The sequence below is a fragment of the Nelusetta ayraudi genome, unplaced genomic scaffold (genome assembly GCF_046127955.1).
Source record: "Nelusetta ayraudi isolate G7.1 ecotype Tasmania unplaced genomic scaffold, CSIRO-AGI_Nayr_v1 ptg000004l, whole genome shotgun sequence".
NCBI classification, from domain to species: domain Eukaryota; kingdom Metazoa; phylum Chordata; class Actinopteri; order Tetraodontiformes; family Monacanthidae; genus Nelusetta; species Nelusetta ayraudi.
In genome coordinates this window covers 8773066-8792603 of record NW_027466054.1, presented here as the reverse complement: position 1 = coordinate 8792603, position 19538 = coordinate 8773066, and the positions used below count along the sequence as shown (strand labels likewise).

The 19538-nt window shown below is 49.2% G+C and overlaps 2 protein-coding genes across 3 annotated transcripts in view; one reads left to right on the top strand and one right to left on the bottom strand.

Annotated features, from left to right (window-relative positions):
* Positions 1-19538, bottom strand: part of LOC142892901 (nephronectin) — a 342593-nt gene that overhangs the window by 221260 nt on the left and 101795 nt on the right. The gene's annotated exons all lie outside the window — the stretch shown is intronic.
* znf827 (zinc finger protein 827) overlaps positions 1-19538 on the top strand; it is a 73197-nt gene that overhangs the window by 23529 nt on the left and 30130 nt on the right. For both annotated transcript variants that reach the window (XM_076033051.1, XM_076033042.1), the window contains exons 3-5: positions 383-555; positions 1335-1818; positions 14902-15189. In XM_076033051.1, the coding sequence (XP_075889166.1) occupies positions 383-555; positions 1335-1818; positions 14902-15189 (945 nt within the window). The remainder of the gene's footprint in view (positions 1-382; positions 556-1334; positions 1819-14901; positions 15190-19538) is intronic.

The window sequence follows — 19538 nt, the reverse complement described above, 5'->3', positions numbered from 1 at the left end:
TCCTGACAGCCCCTTGTAGAATTTGTAATGCAATCATGCCTCTTTCTAATAAGACCAATTAAACGGTAATGGATGCCGGATATAAAGCCAACAACAATAATTGAGATACTAAAACATGCTTGGTTTTTTTTTTCCTCCTTCATCCCTCGTTCCATTGCTTCCAGATGGCCGCCCCTTTGATATTTTTCACCACTAGGTGTGGAGTAGTTTATCAGCTCACAGTCCATCAATGTGCCCTATATTTAGAACGCCAAGATCTGTGGTACACATTTACAAACGAGTGTTTTAACACTGTAATGTACATATGTGCAGGTACTTACGTCTATGCTTTAGGAAATCTATTGATTTTCTCCTTGTAATAATGTTCTTCCGTGCCCTCAAGGCTCTCCGGAGGACGGCGGCAAACCATTCCAGTGTCCTGTGTGCGGACTGGTCATCAAACGCAAGAGCTACTGGAAGAGGCACATGGTCATCCACACGGGCTTGAAAAGCCACCAGTGCCCCCTGTGCCCCTTTCGCTGTGCTCGCAAAGACAATCTCAAGTCCCACATGAAGGTGAGACCATGCAGATTCTCCTTCCCATCAGGCTGCGTTCGCCGCGCTGACGCTAGTGTGCAGCGCGTCCGGCGAGGACTTCAGAAGTTGAGCTCAGCAGCCAGCCGTGTCGTCCAGAGATCAGATAAGAAGGCGACCACGGTCAACCGTGCAAGTCCATGTCACACTAAGAGTCCTGTTTAGTTAATTAAGGGAACTTCCAAATCGCACTCCTGTCTACCGCACCCCAGAACTGGTGTGAGGGTATGGGAGTCTTTTTTTGTGCAACTTGAATTCAGAAACATGGCTGTGGTTTTAAAAGAACCTTTTCACTGTCATTGGAGTTCAAACGGTTTTGAAAAAACTGCAATGGAAATACTGACATGATGCACATGACATGCACGAGTCACATGACATGGCACGGCTTATAATATAGACGTGAGGAAGAAGGAGATATTATTAAGCATTAGAGGAGATGCAAAACATCTCTGTGACAGTGGTATCATTCTTCCAGAAGTCGTGCACACACTGTGCTCGGAATAATAGAGGAGTCTCAAGCTGAGCTGTTTGACTTTGATGACTGCGAGTGTCGTCGCAGTGGAAATGAATTGTGAAAATCCGCCGCCACGCTTCTCAGCGTCAATTAACATGAGAGGAGTTTCCAAAAGTTTGTTTTGCGTGCATATGGAACTGAACTCGGCAGGAAGTCGAATTGGAAGAGCACGAAAAAAAAAAAAAAAAAAAAAGCCGGGAGTTGTGAGCAGCCGCAGTGTGACATTAAAGCTGTCGCCCTTTTCCAGGTACATCAGCACCAGGACCGCGGCGAGACGTTCCAGTGCGAACTCTGCCCCTTCACCTCCTCCCGTCACTTCAGCCTCAAGCTCCACATGCGCTGCCACCAGCACTTCCCGCGCACGGACGTCAAGGTGAAAGAGGAGCTGACCACCGACACGGAGGGTGAGGGCTCCCTGATGGGCGACAGCGGCTCGGCGGACCTGAGGGGCTCGGAGGCGTCGCCGCTGTACTCGGACAGCCGGCAGCAGACGTCGCCGCCCGCCGAGGCCTCCTCCAATCACGTCCACATCAAGGAGGAGCCGCAGGAGAGGGGGCTGTCCGTGCTGTCGCCCTTCAGCATGGGCAGGGAGCGGCCCGGCAGCGGTGCCAACTCCCTCGACCTACCCAGACTCGGGCTCAGGTCCAGTCCCAGCGGTCCGACCACGGCGTCCATCTTCAGCCCCGACATCAGCACCAAGACGGCCACTGACCTGCTTATGAAGCTTTCAGGTTGGCGTCATTCATTTACGAGACAAAACTCCCTTTTTTTTTTTTTTTTTTTTTTTTTTTTTGAATGTTAAAATTGGCTGTGTATATAAACCAGTCCTGAAGGTAACAGTTATATTCTAGGGCTGCAACGATTAGTCCACGTAATCGATTACGTCAACAACATATGTTATTGTTGTTGTAAATTGCTGAATGATAAAATCCCCCTCTGGCCGCTATATGCTCATTTGTACCTGCAGTGCAGAACTGAGCACTGAGGGTGGTGATGACGCTCTATTTTTTGCATCCTGCAAAAAACAGAGAAGAGGAACGGCTTCTTCTCTGAAAAGGCTCGAAAACTCCGACCCAAAGTTTCTAAACTTTAGGAATATTCCATAGAAAATGAAGCAGCGAAACACGTTAGGTGCAAACTCTGTGAAGCTCACCTAGCATTCCATGCTAGCACTATGGTGATGTGCGAACACATTAAACGCGGACACCCTGGAGTCGCTGTATCATCACGCACTGCAGAGAGGAGTTCACAAATAACTTTGAGGATAGATGTTATGTATTTATGTTCTGAATTACATGCTTAATTGTTAATAGTATAACACAGGTGTGAAGACTTAAGCCAGTTAGGTTAAACAGACGTCCAAAATAGCTGGTGAAAATAATAAAGATAATCGTGACTAATCAAAAGAATAATCAATAGATTAGTCGACAACAAAAAATAATCGTCGGTCGGAGCCCTGGTATATTCATATCAATCTGGTTGATGAAAACACTTGATTGATTGAACGGGTTGTCACAACTGACTAAATGTGTCACCTGTTACCACAGATGGAATATTTCCCAAGTCTTCTGGATTCATCTGGTGCGTCAATCTGAGAAAGAGCCCATAGAAAGACTGGCGAAACCCTCATCACACTTATCTCGTACAGGGAGACCAATCAGATTTGTCATGCCCATGCCAGTCTAGAGTCAAGGGGGAAATATTTTTCTGAAGGTGTAAACACCATCCAATAATACAAAAAGTTTCGGTAGCTGTGTCAACGTTTTGATGCATGCCGTTGTGTGCGAGTAAAATCTTCTTGCTTTTTCAGAGCGTCTTTGACAATTTGCATCTCACTCGTTTACACCCTGCCTCTTTATGCATAGAGCACTGTGATTGGTTAATGAAAGGAAACTGAGTTTCCATGAATTGAAATTGCTCTCTATGGGAGGTCGTCAAGATGGGCGAGCTAGATTTTAGAGAGGAAATCAAATTTATGAAGCCGATCCTGCTGTGCAAATAAAACAAATGTTTGATCTCTAATTTTATCAGTCCATAAAGGTCTGTTTTACGCCTTTCTGGCAGACTGTGTATATTGGCAGCAGCCCGTCAGTTGATGGTAATTGAAGGACCAACAGTGCACTTGTGTGTTTTCCATAAAAAGAACAGACCCCATTTTTGGTGGAGCTATTACCGTCCGCGTGCAACGCAGGCCGCGAGTTATACGGCTTAGAGGAAATGCTCAGAAAAACCGCTCGCGTACACAAAGCAACTTGACTCCTGTAATCCATAATTGTTGTCTTTATTGTGCTGTTTTCTCCACTTGACACTGGAACTCCAGTCAGCGCCGCTCGCACTTTTTCATCAAGAGAGTGTTTTTTGCTTCTCGGCGCGCCTCGGAACGCGGTGACGTGCGGCCCTGATTCCCGAGCTTGATCTCCTCTCCCCCCATTTTGCCTTAAGTTTTGTTTTGATTCCTCGCTGTCACCAGAAATAACACTTGTAAGAAGCGTAAACAGTTTCATGTTTATCGTTACAGGTCACGGCTGCGATGCGCGTCTGAACCGTTCTTTTTTTCTAATGGATCGTACAACAATGGGGGACTGAAATGCCTGGGAGTCGGTTCAAGCCTTTAATGAACACACTGTTTAAGAGTGTGACAGCGGCGAGTAGATCACAGTGTTTGGGAGTTTTTTTTTTACGGACGCCATTAAATAGGAGGAAACTTGAAAGACTCGCAGTTAGAAAGAGTGGAAATCTCTAACACAGTGTGATTTTTTTCAAATGGCGGATTGTCTGTGCTTTGTCTTCAGTGGTTCGGGCACTTGTTTTTATTTGATTTAGATGAATACAGTGCACGTTGAGGATACCAGGCGTGTCTATACTTGTGCACAGGGTTTGTTCCCATCGCATACCCATTCCCTTTCTATCCTTTTCCCAAATGCATTGGGAGGAAAGTAGGCCACCAGCTTCAAGTTGAAGAAGAGAAAAAAAACCCAACTCAAATGTCTTCACATATTACTGTACCTACTGGTAGCAGTGACTGGCGTGTTTACTATGCGTACCAAAGTGTACTGGAGCACCTTGCACCAACATAACATGTTTTACTGGGGGGGGTTCCATGTGGTCCGTCTTGTCACGGTGCCTCGTGCGACGTCGTCAGACACTGTAACCACAACCTGTCAGGAAGTGTAACGTGTGCATTGCGTTTTTTTGCCGTTTTATCTCACCTGTCCGGCAGAAACGTGGTGACCTCGGCGTGGCTCTTCGGCCCCTTTTCTTCTTCCCAGCTTTGTGGAAATGCTGAGCCAATATTGACCCTGTTCTCGCTCCCTTTGTCAGCCCAACTGTATTTCAGACTGGCAGCAGAATGAACCTTTATGTTTTCTCTTCTGCAGTTAACCCAATAACTCTGAAAACCGCCAGCTCCCGAGGTCAGTGACAAAAGGGTGCTAACATGTGATGTCAATGCAGTTGCTGTTGGCTCAGGCTTCCACTTAGGTTTTTCAGTTAATTTACTCAAATATACACATGACAAAACTTTTCAAGCCAAAAAAAGTTTCCATCTTCGTTATGTCGCTGTAATCTTCTTCTTTCTTCTAACCTAAAATGTCTGTATTCATTTTTAATTATTTGTTCCCTGCTAGTCTGTCAGCTTTCTTAAAGCAGCGCTAGGTAGCGTTCGGTGGAAATGGCCAAGTGAGGAAGTAAACCCGCTGCAGCGCTACTTTGATGTGGGAAAGTACAAATAGTGGCCTAGCTGGAGTGCTCGTACGTGTTCAGGAGAAACAGCGATATGAAATGCAAAACAGACATTGGCAATAACGTCGTAGCAAACGTTCAACACTTTTATTACTTCGTCTTTCATCGAGGTTACTTACTGGGTTCCATTCCGTCATTTTCTAATCTTATGTGTTTGTAATAGTCGTATGTAAGACCGCCTCTAAATAAACGTGTGATGTTGCCGTCGTGTCGGGTCGCACTTGAAAGTCACACAGTGCAGTTCCAGCCCCCCCCCCCAAACGGCCCGCTGCCGAGGCGGCACCGTTGATCCTATTAATCGGTTATCTACCGCTTTACTGAGTTTGGAATCATCATTTTATGGTGGAAAAGTTACCGAGAGCTGCTTTAACAAGGTTTTCGTGAAGCTACATAGTGGCAGTTCTCAGTAATTGCTTCTCATTCTATGTGCAAGCCATGCTGATTTAGTGGCCCTTTTCCTCACACAACCAGTGTGACGAGAGAGGAGGCAACTTGGTAGCATGCTTGGAATTTGATGTGTTTTATTTCTTGCTATGTAGTAGTAAGGCGTAAATGGGCTCATTACAGAAAACGTTTTATCACGTGGGTAGCAAGCAATAGTTTTCATCGTTGGTTTTTGCCCACTCGAGTCAACGTGGTGCACGAACGACGCGCACGGCGCTGTCATAAAGTATGATTGCGCAGCATGGAGTGACGCTGTCTGATCTGAACTGCTGTACTGCAGCAGCAGCACTCCAGATGTTGTGCTGTTGGTCGCTGGTTGTTTATTGAGGTGGCACGTTTCAATCGGGCGTTAATATGCGGTGCATGTCTGGCTCGTGTGAAATGAAACTGCATTTACTCTGGCTGCTGTTATAGTGTGACGTGAAGTTGCTGTCAAAAGTGGTAGAAGACGAAGAAGAAGAAATGGGGGAAAGAAACCTGGGACATTGCTGCCAGTGTGCTGTGCATTAAAGAGCACTGCGTGTCATTATATTCATGAAGGATATTCTGAAAGTATGCGACCGGAAAAACCAATTCCCCGTGGCTGGCACAGAGATTGAGGAAGTTCTGATGCAGCATCTACCCAAACTTGACAAACATGCTGCTCTAAGGGGGGGGGGGGCGTCCAGACGCTGTTTGGATGCACTTGCGCCGCGTTGCAGAATATCAAAGGATCGTCTCGGAAAATGACGGCGAGATTGATGGAAAAAGGTTGAGCGGGGTTCAGCAGCGGGGTCAAGGCTACGGCTGCCACTCTTCCACTTAATACTGCTGTAATTAGATTGAGATCTGGAGTGAGGATGAGCAGGGGGAAGAGGGAGAAAAAAAAACCCCGGGAACATTAGATTAATTAAAAATTGATGCATAATTCATAATTAAAAAGGAATTCATAATTTGAAATGATTAGCGCCCTCAGCGCCATCCCGTGACCCCGCCAGGATGCACAGGGAATGGGCCGGCTTAGTTAACCCCCCACACACCCACCTCCCCTTCAATCGCGCACGCCCCGGCTCCACATAGGTTGCCCCCTCACCCGCCCCTCCCCTCCTCCCCTGGTGCCAGTCTCGCTCCACTCCCAGACTGCGCAATCAAGCCAAGGCGGCTCCCCCGACGAGGAGCCAAGATGGCTCCCCGCAATGTCAGTCCAGTGTCAAGTGGCGGACATCTTAGTCAGGGCATCATTCAAAGAGGCCTGGGTTGAACATTAAAAAAAATAATAATAAAAGAAAAGATAAGGGCGGTTGGGGGTGGGGTGGGAGAGGGGGCTGTTGAACCCGGGACGGACGATGATGAGTTTTAATGAACGCCGTGCCTTTGATCACCGAGTCCCCCCCCCATCCCGCCCCTGTGCTTTTGTTGTTGGGGCGGAGCTAAAGACGGCAGTGGGGTGGGGGGGGGGGCTCGCCTCAGATCTCTCCGACGAGATGCAGCGGCCCCGGCCAGGGAGAGGTGAGCGAGTTCCTGCGGGGACCTCTGGACTCCATTTCTCCTGACCTCCCTGCCAACCCAGATTGAACGCGCAACACCAGCAGCTCACCCCCACCCCCACCACCCCACCCCACTCCTCCAACTGCATTTACACTGCTGTGTCAGTGTCTCTATCCTGCAAGGCCCAGGAGAGAGAGAGCAGGAGGAGGGGAGGAGGGAGGGAGGGAGGGGGATGGAGAGTGAACCTTAAAAAAAAAAAAAGAGAGAAATCGAGAGAGACAAAGTGACAGCGGGTGAGGGAGAAGGAGGCAAGGCGGGAGTTGGCGAGTAGTTCCCCGGGCGTCCAAAGCCGCTGAACTCGTCCCGACCTCTGACATAATAAGCATATCTCTCTTTTTTCCTCTTTATTTCCTCATTCCGGGGCTGCTCTGCTTACGGTCGAGCGTTGCCGCTGATACCCTTTGATTTTTCATCCCCGCACGCTGACACAACCGTTAGCCATCCGGTGTGATCCACATTCTGATGCCGAGATGAAAGCCACCGAGGCACTTTGAAAAAAAAAAAATTTCGGCGCCCCCTTTGCGCCCGCGGACACCCAGCGGAACCCCCCTCCCCCTACCCCGCCCACCCCCAGAGTTAATAATGACAGCGGGCACCGCACACACACACACACACTCCCACCCCTCCTCCCCCGGCTCCCGCTGCGGGGACACGGGCGCAACGAGCTTGACCCCGGCTGGGTGTGAATAATTGGCATGCAGGGGGCTGTGGGAGGTGTTGCATCTGTCACGATGCTTCTGCAGTTGTCTTATTTATCCCAGTCTCTCCGCCCCTCCCCCTCCTCTCGTGAGAGCGTTTTTTTTTTTTTTTTTTTTGCATGAAACGCTTTGCCACAGCGAAACGCTGCTCAGTTAGCAGCAAAACAACAACAACAACAACAAAAAACCTTCCCTTCAGTATTTTTAAGGCATTTATGAAAGCGCATGTTTTTTGTTTTTTTTAACTGCATCATCACACTATTAGCTTCAGTTTTTGTTTTTTAAATCCCAGCACCTGCTGTCGGTCAAGGTGAAATAGTCTGAATTTTTGAAAAATCTTAAATGTCCTGCACGTGCTCTCAGTCTCAGGTCTTCTTCACTCCCTTCACACCTTTTGTTCTCCTTGATGCAACTGATGCTTTGTTCCACCTCCTCCATGGTTTGAAACATATGAGAGTAGCTGTGTCTCCATTGCAGTTTTTCCGCAAAATAAAAACGATTGAAAGTGCAATTGCGATTTGCAGGTGTTTCCATTGAATGGTGCATTAGCTGCAATTCTCGTAAAACCTCATGGGACGAGATTTTACGAGAATTACATTTGCTTTCGTTTGATTACATTTGCTTGCTGCTGATAATGGTTGTTACATTTTTCTCTTTGATCACTTACAGAAGATATTCAGTCTCCTCCTCTGTCCAAACATAACTCGCCATTTTCACTTGGAAGTGAACTGATCACGTGACCACGTCCACTGCATTTCCACTGACATGAAAATGCGATAAAAGTTTTTCCATGACACTTTTGCGATATGCCTCTCCATCCATGCCTCTGAAAAACCACCTCATGGGAGCGTCAAAACCTTTTCGCCATATTTGAGAGGTTTTTCAAAGTTTAGGCGTTTCCATTAGCAGTTTTTTATTGCGATATTTAGGTATTTAGGAAATGCAGCTAATGATAGTCGACCGCGAGGCGGTTGGTCTCAGAGACATCACTGAAGACTGATCTCCAGAACATAGCGTCGACATTCTTTTGTCTTTTCCCGGCAGTTTGTGGAGGCCAGTCGGACAGGGAAGTGCGTTTAGCTCATTCTGGTGATGCTGTGCGCTCTTTGGAAACGCAGTGATTAGAATCTGCATGCTTGTCGCTCTCCAGCCGCGCACAGGCAGTCACAGGCCTTTTTGAGAACGACCTCTGCTCCATACATCCACTGCAGCCATCAGTATCACCGCCTGGTGTCTCGCACACTGTCAGCTATTGTTGGGTTCTCAACCTGCCCTGTGCAGACCTTGAGCCCTTCCTCCCCCACTCTCTCACTCTGTCTCTCTCTCTCTCTATCTCGCTCACTGTCTCTCTGTCTCTCTCTCTCGCTCTCACTCTCTGCGAGAAAACAGCAGCCAATTGTCAGAGGGTGAGCGTGCCAGCGTGACAGAGGTGGAAAGCTAATGAAGTTATTTGACGGCGGTCCCCGGCCGCGGAGCGAGAGGTGAGGCCGACGCGGACAAGCGGCCTGGCAGCGAGAGAGAGAGAGAGAGAGAGAGAGAGAGAGAGAGAGAGAGAGAGAGAGAGAGAGAGAGAGAGAGAGAGAGAGGAGAGAGAGAGAGAGAGAGAGAGAGAGAGAGAGAGAGAGAGAGAGAGAGAGAGAGAGAGAGAGAGAGAGAGAGAGAGAGAGAGAGAGACACGCAGGGCAGCGGAACGGCTGCGGTGGCAGGTGTCAGGGGGGGAGGGAGGGGGCGCGATGACACAGAGACAAACCGATAGCGTCGTGGACACGGCGCTGCACGCTACGGCCGCGCACAAAGGGACTCGCACAAGCTGGAGCCGGACCCGTCGCACGGATGGAAGCGCCGGCCGCCTCCTCAGTTCTTAGCTCCGCGAGATGCCGAGCTGCAAGGCCGGCTTTTCAGATTTCCGACGAAGACAAAAGGCCGGCCGCGAAGGCGGGACTGTTCCCTCCTCGGTGCTGCCACCCGGTTGCTTTAATAAATAATTCATCCCCGTTCTGTAACGCGCAGTCTTGGTGGAAACGCGGCTCTATTTATAGGGACAATCTGAAAGGTCACGAAAGCGGCGCGGCCGCGCGCTCCGCAGGTAAATGCACGCTACCTCGGCTTGTGTTTGTCCAGCTCGGCCACAGTGAAGAAGAATGGAAGAGGCTAAGCGTTTAGCCCCCCCACTCTCCTCCACCCCGCCCCCCTCACTTCTTTTTTCCGACCAACTGGAACTGAGCGCTAACGCTAGGACTGGTGCCAGTTCACAGTCGCTTCAGCTCGCGAAGCAGCCAAGTGCCAGTTTGCTTTTGCACAGCTCGAGCCGGTTAGAGAGATACTGTACTTCAGTGCATCAGGTCTGTCTGCAGCGCCGCTCACCACCAAACACTTGTGAGCACAGCAACAGTAGTGGACTGTGGCCTTCAAGGTCCAGTGTGTAAAATTTGACTTGATTAATGATTTTTATATTGGTAAAAGCTTCACATGCTGCCCATAAATACATTAGTGAACGTGTATACTGGCAGTACAATTAAAGCAATTTGGTTCTCCTGCCCTTTAAACAGTTCTCATATGCATAAGAATATACATAGAGAAAGGGTCTTGCTGCTAGATAGCTGCCGTGTTGCACTACAGGAAGCCCACCTGACAGCGCCCTAAATACAAAACACGCTACCAGGCGGTCCTCTTTAAAAAAAAAATTGCGCATTGGACCTTTAATGTCACGATGTGATGAAAGCGCAACTCCAACTTATTTAGCGCATTTTTGCTAATTGCCTTTAATGAGTGATATGTGAGGATTAACGTTGAACAAAATGTTAGAACCCTCAAGCGAACACATCAACCTGAGCTGCCGTGTAGTGATGCAGGTGTCCCTCGGCTGCAGCCAGGACCCTCATAGCGACCAAACAGGCTCCGAGGCCCCGAGAGGCTTCGTGAACTCAACTCAACTCAACTCAACTCTAGTTCAGTCGCTAGTTGTCTTGTTTTGCCGATCATCATGCTGACTGTTGACGTTTCTTGCAGGGGGGAGTAGGGGAGGGGGGCAGCTGGGCAGTTGGGTGTGGGAGGGGGTCTGTACACCAACCAGGTGTAGCGACAAAGTCGCCAAGTCAGCAGCGCCGCTGGTCTGCGACTGTTGTGTTTCTCTGTTCTTGCCACTTTTGCTTGCACCACCATAAATTATACGCAACTCCACTTCCTGTCAGTTTTTTTTGCTCTTCCTCCAACCTAAATATAATTGTGCCGTCGCCAAACATCTGTTGGCCCTTAAATGATCATGTCACGTACTGATTGTGATCATTGTATATAATCTATGCCAGGAGCCACCAACCTTTTTGAACTCGAGAGCTACTTCATGGGTTCCGAGTCAAATGAATGGCAACCGGTTTGCCTCACTCTACTGAAATAACAAACTTTCTCAGTCACACATTATAATTATTATTATTATTATTATTATTATTATTATTATTATTATTAATTATACTGATCTATGTGAAGACACTGATCACATTAAAGAGTTCCCAATAAATATCAACAATGATGCTACAAGGGTGGATGAAAATATATTTTAGACACAGCCCAACAGAGTTTTTGCTATTTTTCAAAGAGACCTGAGGGACTCGTGTGGTTGCACCTGGTGCCCGCCGGCATCACTTTGCTGACCCCTGATATATACTCATTCATACCGTGCACATTGTAACGCGTTATGACTTTAGAAGCAGTGGCAGCTTTTACTTTGCACCGGCAGCATACCAGCCTTATATAAACACAGAGGAAACCCCTGACTGTGCGTCTGCGTGCAGCTCCCGGCTGTCCAAACATGGACCGCCCGACGCGTCTGTGCTGCTTCTCCGCCATCCGCGTTCATCGTCGCACCGTCCCCTAAATAGTGGCGCTGCGCTAAGTGTTGCCCACTTTGCTCGGTCACGGTCACCCCGCCCGCAGCCTCTGACGTAAGAGGTTCACTTCTGCAAGATGTAGCGCCGCTCTGGAACCACTTTTCCTGGCCGGGAGCTCGGTCCCCTCATCTGCCCAAACAGGACAAACTGGTTTTAAATTAGACACTGGCGCCGCTCTGGCCCCAGACCTGCCCTGGTCACCGCGGGGGGAAGCCAGTCTTTATTAGGCAGAGGTTTGCACAGGTAAGACTGCCGTTTCCTTTTTAAAATGTTTTATTATTTTTCTAATTGTAGCTCGATGCAGTGTGCGTCTGCGCAGGTAAATGGGGGGGAGGAGGGGGGGGTAATTTTGTTATAAGTGTGTTTGCTAGGCGGTGACCAAGTGTGCTGTCCCTGTCTGATCCGACATGGCCCAACACGCTTCTAATTAGAGGACGTCCTTCCAGGTGCTGACCGGGTTATACTTAGCCTGCCCGCTGACATCAGATGGTGTGACATTTCCAGCTGGTGCCGCGCGTGACCCCGTGCCACTGCCCCTGAACTTGAAGGTCACCGGGGGGGAGGGGAGGAAAAAAAAATCCGGCAACCTCCCCACCTCCCTCCCTCCCTCCCTCCTCTTCCCCTCCACCTTTCCAGTCTTCCAGTCTGCCTTTGCGGCCGTGGCATCGCGGCACCACGCGGGTGGTCAAGACGGCAACACCTGTCCCCTTTCCTCCTGCCCCATATCCCCCGTCCCCGCCGTGGATCATCATTAATCAGAGGCGGCGGAGCCGGCACAGATTGATGATACGGGCAGGGGGCAGCAGGCCCGTGGCAGTTTGAGATGTTAGGTGAGGCATTCGGGTGAGGAGTGGAACGGATCTCTGCTGGGGCCAGAGGAGATCGGACAGCAGACCGCCCAAGAGTGATGGTGTGTGTGTGTGTGTGTGTGTGTGTGTGTGTGTGTGTGTGTGTGTGTGTGTGTGTGTGTGTGTGTGTGTGTGTGTGTGTGTGTGTGTGTTATCAAGGGGGTTGAGAACTGCTGCTCATGTGTTGAATAGTTGGGAAAGTGCATTAAAGTCTTGTTTAGATTCTAACAATTAATCTCAACGCCGACAATATTTTAAAAATATGTGGTCATCTCAATATTTGATATTCATTGCATTCATTACAGAGGGGACGCTACTGAAGAAAGCTGTCCAAGTCACATTACAGCCATTTCAAGTCACATGAAAGCCGTTGGATTTGGTTCTCATTCAAAATAGAAATATTTGGTCCAACATTTGGCCTACGATGGTTGTCGTTGTTATTTACTTGTAAGCTAAAGGGAAACCTCATAAAAAAAAAAAGTTTTAGTTTTTCTTGGTAATTTGGTGCCTATTAAAAAAAAAAACAAATCTAAAAAGCAGACCCAAGAGTGTCAGCAACTCTGTAAAGCTCCCATATTCAGAGTTTATTTCTTCACATCTTTATTTTTCCTCCTGGACTCCAGCAGAGCCGCTTGGATGATTAATTGTCCACAAACAAAAAAGAAAAAAAAAATCCCACTTCACCGTCTGCTTAGCATCTGTTTCATCCATCCATCCATCCATCTATCCAACTATCTATCCATCCATTTCCTCTCACTTCCCCTGCACTCAGGGTCAGAGGGGTGAAGGCGGTGTCACTCTCTGGACAAGTGGCCAGTTTATCGCAGGGCCACACAAACCACACACACACACACACACCGACAGAGCAATTTAAAACTAGCCAGTTAGCCTAATGTGCGTGTCTCCGGACTGTGGGAGGAAGCTGGTGATCATGCAGATTCCTCACTGACTGGGAATTGAACCCGTGACCCTCTTCCTGTGAGACGGCAGCACCGTGTCGCCTGCGTCTATTTTAACTTCCTGCTGAAACTACTGCTGAAGTTGAACCGTTGAACAAGACGTTTGGAAGGGGACACAAAGCCAGGCAGCCGCAAACTGGTCCTCGGGTGGATTTAGCACTTAACGGTCCAGTGTGTACAATCTTTAAGGGACCCTGCCTGACAGCGCATTTCATATTCCAGGCTTCCTTATAAAAAGGTGGCGCAAGAGGTGGCTAACTAGGAGCAAGACCCTTGCTCTATGTATAGTCCATGTATATTCTTATACACGCTTGTGTATATTCTTTTGCGTGTGTATATAGATATATATATGTATGTATATAAATATGTATATGTATATATCTCTATATAGAGGTTTTCTCTCTTCTAGACAGTTCACTAATTATTGCTGATAAAACGCAGGTACATTTTTGCCCCACAGAGGCCTTTACAGTTTTACATTCTGCATGAATTTGTCCAGCAGTAACGTGTGAAACTATGATTGGGCTTTCTAACTGGCTGGTAGATGAGGCCAGAAACCGTGGACAGTGAAGCAGTGGCCGTACTTCCTTCGTACACTCAGTAGTTCTCCTCTGTCGAATTCTCCCCTCACTGATTTCATAAGCAAGTGAGGCGTTAGACAATATCCTATAGCCTGTGTAAACCTTTGTTACTGTGGAACCTGCCGAGAGACGCAGAAAAGAGGCGTTTGTTCTTTCTTTTTTTTTTTTTTTCGGGGCGTCTGTCGGAAGTTGCTCCATGTCCAATTATTAATTATTCATCTTAGGCAGATTAGATGTGGCCCAGTTTTTCTTGAGGATGACTTGAGAGCAAGGCGAGGGGGTTTGGGGGGGACATGTGACAGTTCACTCCCTAACCTAGACGGCACACTGCAGAGATGCGAGATAAGGCTGCAGCCGATTGCTATCGCGCTCTTCTAAAGTACTGAGATAAATTCTTGTCCCCGACGCCGGAGAGGGTTCAGACGGGGTCCCGGACGAGACGGGCTGAGGAAACTTGACCTAAAGTAGAACAGCCAAGAATAATGTAGTGAGGAAAAAAGAAAAGCCAGTCAAACACGGAAGGACGGTGGTGAGGAGCAGAGAAGAGGAGCAAATGAATCGGCGGTTTGTTGTGGATGCCCTGAAAAGCAAGAGACGACGACGACAGTCACGAGGTTGCACCCTCTGGGTTGGCGCACGCCGCGCCAACTGTGGTGTCAGCTGGAGTGACAGCAACTGCTAACAATCACTGCTGGCCACTTATTCCACGCATGCAATTAGTTTTTTTTGTTTCATCCAAGCTGCTCAACTGTTGAAAACATAAAAAATAGTACTCTCTAATCTGTCTTCTATTTCTCTGTAAGATACATATAGTTGGAAAAAAACTGCATGAGGTTTCAGCAGATACAAAAAGGTGCATTGCTAAAGGGGAAATATGGAAAATCCTGATTTAACAGATCAGTAAAAGTCAGTAGTGCCACTGCTGAGAGAAGTGGTCAGCAGAGAGTTTTTAGAATCCGTTATTTCTCTGTCACTTCAGTCCTAAAGCAGAAATAAGGGGAAGCACATCTACAAGAGCTTTTGCTTCCTCACAATGAGATGCCACGTCCCCGGTGTAGCCAGTCGACGACAGACTTGTTCAGTCATGCAGTGCGACTTACCCAGATTTCATTTTGCTCCCCCCCCGCTGCAGCGGCCAATCAGAGAGAGGCCCTCAAGTCGCCGTTCCACCTGAAAGAAGAGCCCAAAGTGGAAGAGGCGCTGAGCCCGAGGCCGACGTCCCGCTCCCAGAGCCAAATCCAGCCCAGCTTCACCGCCGCTTTCAGCCAGCACGGGCCAGCAGCAGGCGCTGCAGTGGCAGCAGCGGCCGAGCGCCCATTGTTGGTCAAACCAAGGGACGGAAGCCCGATGGCGAAGAACAGCCTGCTGAGCCAGGACATCAACATGAAGGTGGCTTCGGAGCTGCTGATGAAACTTTCAGGTAAGGACTACACGGAGATATTGGCAAACAAAAGCAATCAGCTGCCTTTTGTTCACATTTGATTAGATAGAAGTTGAAGTTCTACCCCCTCAAAAGAAACTAACAGCATGTCTTTGTTTATCAGTTTATCAGTAGAGGAAGTCCTTGATATTGCAGCTACGAATGGCTGTAACCAACATTTGTAAAGAAACACACGTTTCTCCCGTCTGTGGTCGTCTTTTTCAGGCTTTTGGACCCTCAGTTTTCACCTCAGTATGATAATTAAAGGGAAGCCTCTCTCAAAATTGAAATTTCACCCATTTGCTACTCATCGTGAGATGCTTCACGGAGGAGTTTCACAAAGGGGAGGCATTGCACCCAATTGAAACCTATCTAAGTTGTCATCTTATAGAAGCAACTCCAACGCCATGTTTTAGCCAAAATATCACCCGCAGCCTCTCAGACAGGACACGCATGTGTAACAAGCGGTAAGTTATTTTACGTGCTTCTAGAACACATCAAAAAAAAGAACTGACCAGAATGCAGACAAAGCTTTCATGAAGCCCCTGCTTTATTTTCGTCCTGACATTTTAAGCCAATAGGCACTTCCTCAGAATGGTCTAACAACTTGGACGACACCAAACGAGCAGCAAGTGTTCTGTGTTCTTCCTTGGGTTGTAATTATAGTCATTGCCCACGTGAGACTTCCATTTGGTGGAATTCTTTATCTCCATGGAACTCAAACATGGTTCTTTGGAGTAGGAAATGTCACCAGAAACCTCCATCAGGATAAGTACTGAGTCGTAAATGGGTGAAATCTGTGTTTAGGATGATCTTTCGCTTCACTGTGTTTGACAGGGAGTCAACATACATGGCTCTTATTTCTGTAGCACACTGTTTACATCAGTGCAGTACTGATTTTCTTTTTTTTTTTTAATCACATTCTATCACTGTAAATAGAGGTTAAAGCTGGTTGTTGTTTAAAGTGACTTCCAAAGTACCTGCTGAGCACCAGGTCCGGTTCAAGTGGCCTATGGACAGGCGCTGGTCCGCTGTGGGCTGCTGTAGTGCATCTCTCAACCAGTCCAAAATAAAAATGCTCGTGGCAACAGAGCTGCCCTCTTCAGCTGCAGCATATGATACAAATATCACAGATTCCCTCAGAGCGAACGTGTCTTTTGCAATAAAGGCACATAGTGTCAGCGGGTCCCTCTTCAGCCTGGATAACTACTTTAAAACATAATCTAGTTTTTACATTAATGTCTAAAAAGATATTTGGCTGAAATAACCTGACACGCCAGATGAAAGGGCCCGGAGTTTATTTCACACATCCACTGGTGCAGACAAAATAGAACGAGTCTGGAGAAGGAGGGGGTCTCTAGCTAGCTTAGCCACCAGCTCGCACTGGAGGCTTCCTGTTGGCGCGACAGGCGACATCAGCAGCCGGTAACTGCACCAGGTGGAACACAGTGGTGTTTAAACGAAGTCCAACCAATGCGACTGGCGGCTCACATGAAAGCACGTTGCCCATCATTAATGTGAAAATGCCATCGTGCCCTGATAAAGCGCCACTACTGCTGCTAATCGCTTTAGCAGCGGCCAGTGGTTGCGACCAGCGGGGAAACTCCTACTTCCTCGTCCCCCTCTGGTGCTTTTAAGGACAGCCTGCCGTCACAGCTCTGTAGCACCTCCTAGGGTTGCAGTACTCCAGATGGGTCACGTGACCACTTTTTAAGGGTCTCGGTCTCGTCTCGGACTCTGGGGCATTTTCACTTGTTCTTGTCTCAGTCTCGGGCTGAATGGACTTGGGATTTTTGATCAAGACCAGTCAGGACTCACCCAACACTGTAATGTAATGACAATAATGGAAAAAAATCCAACTGCTGCTGTTTTCCACACGGTTTGTGACACACATCCTTATTTCTAGATAATTTGTTTTTTGCCTTGCTGAAAAGAGATTCTGCCGTTCGATTTAGAAGCAAACTTGAATTTAAAAAAAGATACTGGTCATTTTTTCTGTTTTGTTATTTTTCTTTGATACACACAGTCTTGGTCTTGTCTCGATCTCGTACTCCCTAGTCTTGATAATGCCTTGGTCTCAGTTGGTGCGGTCTTGACAACAGCACGAGCACCTTCACAATCTTTATCAGCAAAACGAAGCCGACTGCTCATGGAACCGACAGGAAGTTCAGAGCAGTAGAAATCGCGGCCCGTTCGCGGCTGGCGAGGAGGAGCAGCAGCTCGATTTCAGGGTTGAAATGCGAGCGGTTCAGCTGCTTTTGCGAGGTTAAAGGTAGAACAGAGAGAGCGAGAAATGTGTGTTCTGACACACTAATGAAATTATTCACCTATGGTGTTTTTTGTAAGAAAAAAAAAAGACACACACACACACACACACACAGAGCGAGCAGCCGGGCATATCTGTGTGCAGGTCTGACAGACACCGGTTAGCATTGTCCTGGCGCAGTTGACTGGTGCTCGCGGTGACTCATGTTGGCTGCAGCCTCCATGGTGCTACACACATTCTGCTCCGCTGCCTGCCCTCAGGTCACGTTTGTGCGTGTGCACGCCACCTTTTTTTTCGTGTGTGCGTGTGTGTGTGTGATGTGCTTACATGATTATGGCTTTACCAGAGGGGGGGTGGTAGGGAGAAAAAAAAAATAAAATCCAGATTTAAAATGCTGCCTTTTGTATTAAACAGCTGCAGCCGAGCGAACGGGGCGGGCTCGCCGTGTGTCATTCCTTCACTTCCCCCCCGCCCACCTGCGTGCGGTCTTTGTTTCATCCCTCCCTCCCCTCCCCTCCGCTACCCCTGCTCTCTGTCGCGCGTTTGCAATTTCCAATCCGGGGGCGCCGACGTTAACGCGCCGACGGTTTATTCGGCCCCGCCCCCTCCCCTCCCGGCCCCTCCCCCCACCCTCCCGTCGCTCACGCCGGCTCGCTGGAGGTTGACCCAGGTTGAGGGAAGGATGCGGCAGCGCTCATCCGCTCGCCGGCTCCCTCTGCCCCCTCACACGGCGCTCGGAGCGCGAGTGCCGTCCATCGCCATGGCAACAGTGGGGGCGGTAGATGGAGAGGGCCGTCTAGAGTGACAGCCTTGACAAGAGTCTGGACCCTCGGATGACCCTGGGTGGGGGCGGGTGCGGGGGGTGGGACGGCTGGGTTGGAGAGGGAGGCGTGGGGGGGGGGGCGGAGACAAAGACAGCATGGAGGAAGAGAGAGAGAGAGAGAGAGAGAGAGAGAGCCAGGAATAGGTCAAAGTCGTTACAGTCACGTGTGATTACGGCCACGCGGTTCGGGGGCATCCGCACCGCGACCTCACCCCCGCCGGCCCCCCCTGGTTTAGGGTCAGCGCAGGGACACGGCGAGCGCACTGCTTAAAGCGAGCGAGGAGCCGTGCCGCGAGGCTCGGCGCTAAGCGTTTCCTCCCCTTTGTTTGCACGCCGTCCTGTCTGTTCAGGCGTCGTCGGGCGAACCGCGCAAAAAGAAAAACCCGCCTAATTAGATCCTCCGCTCCTTCGGACGCGAGCCGAGCCCCCGCTCGTCATCATTATGGCCTATTGTGCTGTAACATGAGTTGCATCATCCGCTTTAACTGGGTCACTTCCTCCACTCGCTGCACCCCCCCGCATCCCCCCCACCCACCGTTTCTTATCGAAAAACAAAAAAAATAGGGGGGAAGATGAACGGATGGTGGCACCGAGCAACCCCCCCCCCCTCCCTCTCCTCCCCCCTCACCACCCCCCAACATCTGTTTAAAACCAGGCTGCCGGTGTCTGGGGGCTAATTACGCTGGGCTAAATAGTCCCCGGCGCCAGCGGCGAACTCGTGCTAGCAGATGGGCACCGGCGTTGCAGGGCACAGACGACGTGACGTCAAGTGGTGGTGGGTGGGGGGGGTATATAGAGGGGTGGTTGCGCTGTCCAGGGCCCCTAGGTTGGTGTCCTAGCAGACTGGCATCGTGTGGGTAACAGCCGCGCCACCCACTCACCATCCAGCCACCCTCGGTGTAGGTGCGAAATCACACTCTGTGCTCGTTTAGCTCACTCCTGAGGAACAGGCCTGCCGTCATCTCCGAGGACCTGCTTTTTTTTTTTCTTAATTTTTTTTTGCACGCCCTCACCCCTCCCCCACCCTCTGCTGTGCTCTTCTTTGCCGCGCGGGGAAAAAAAACAACAAAAAAGTCGTCCCGAACAGTTTTGACCATCAGGATGGCCAAGAACTCTTTTCATTTTGGGCTAAATCTGTGCTTTCTCAGTGCAGCAGCTCTGTTGCAGGCCAAACTCCACCTGACGTCCAGCTCCACTTGTTCTTCCTACGTCTGGCCGGATGCGGCGACGGTTGAGTGCTGATGAAGATGAACCTCCATC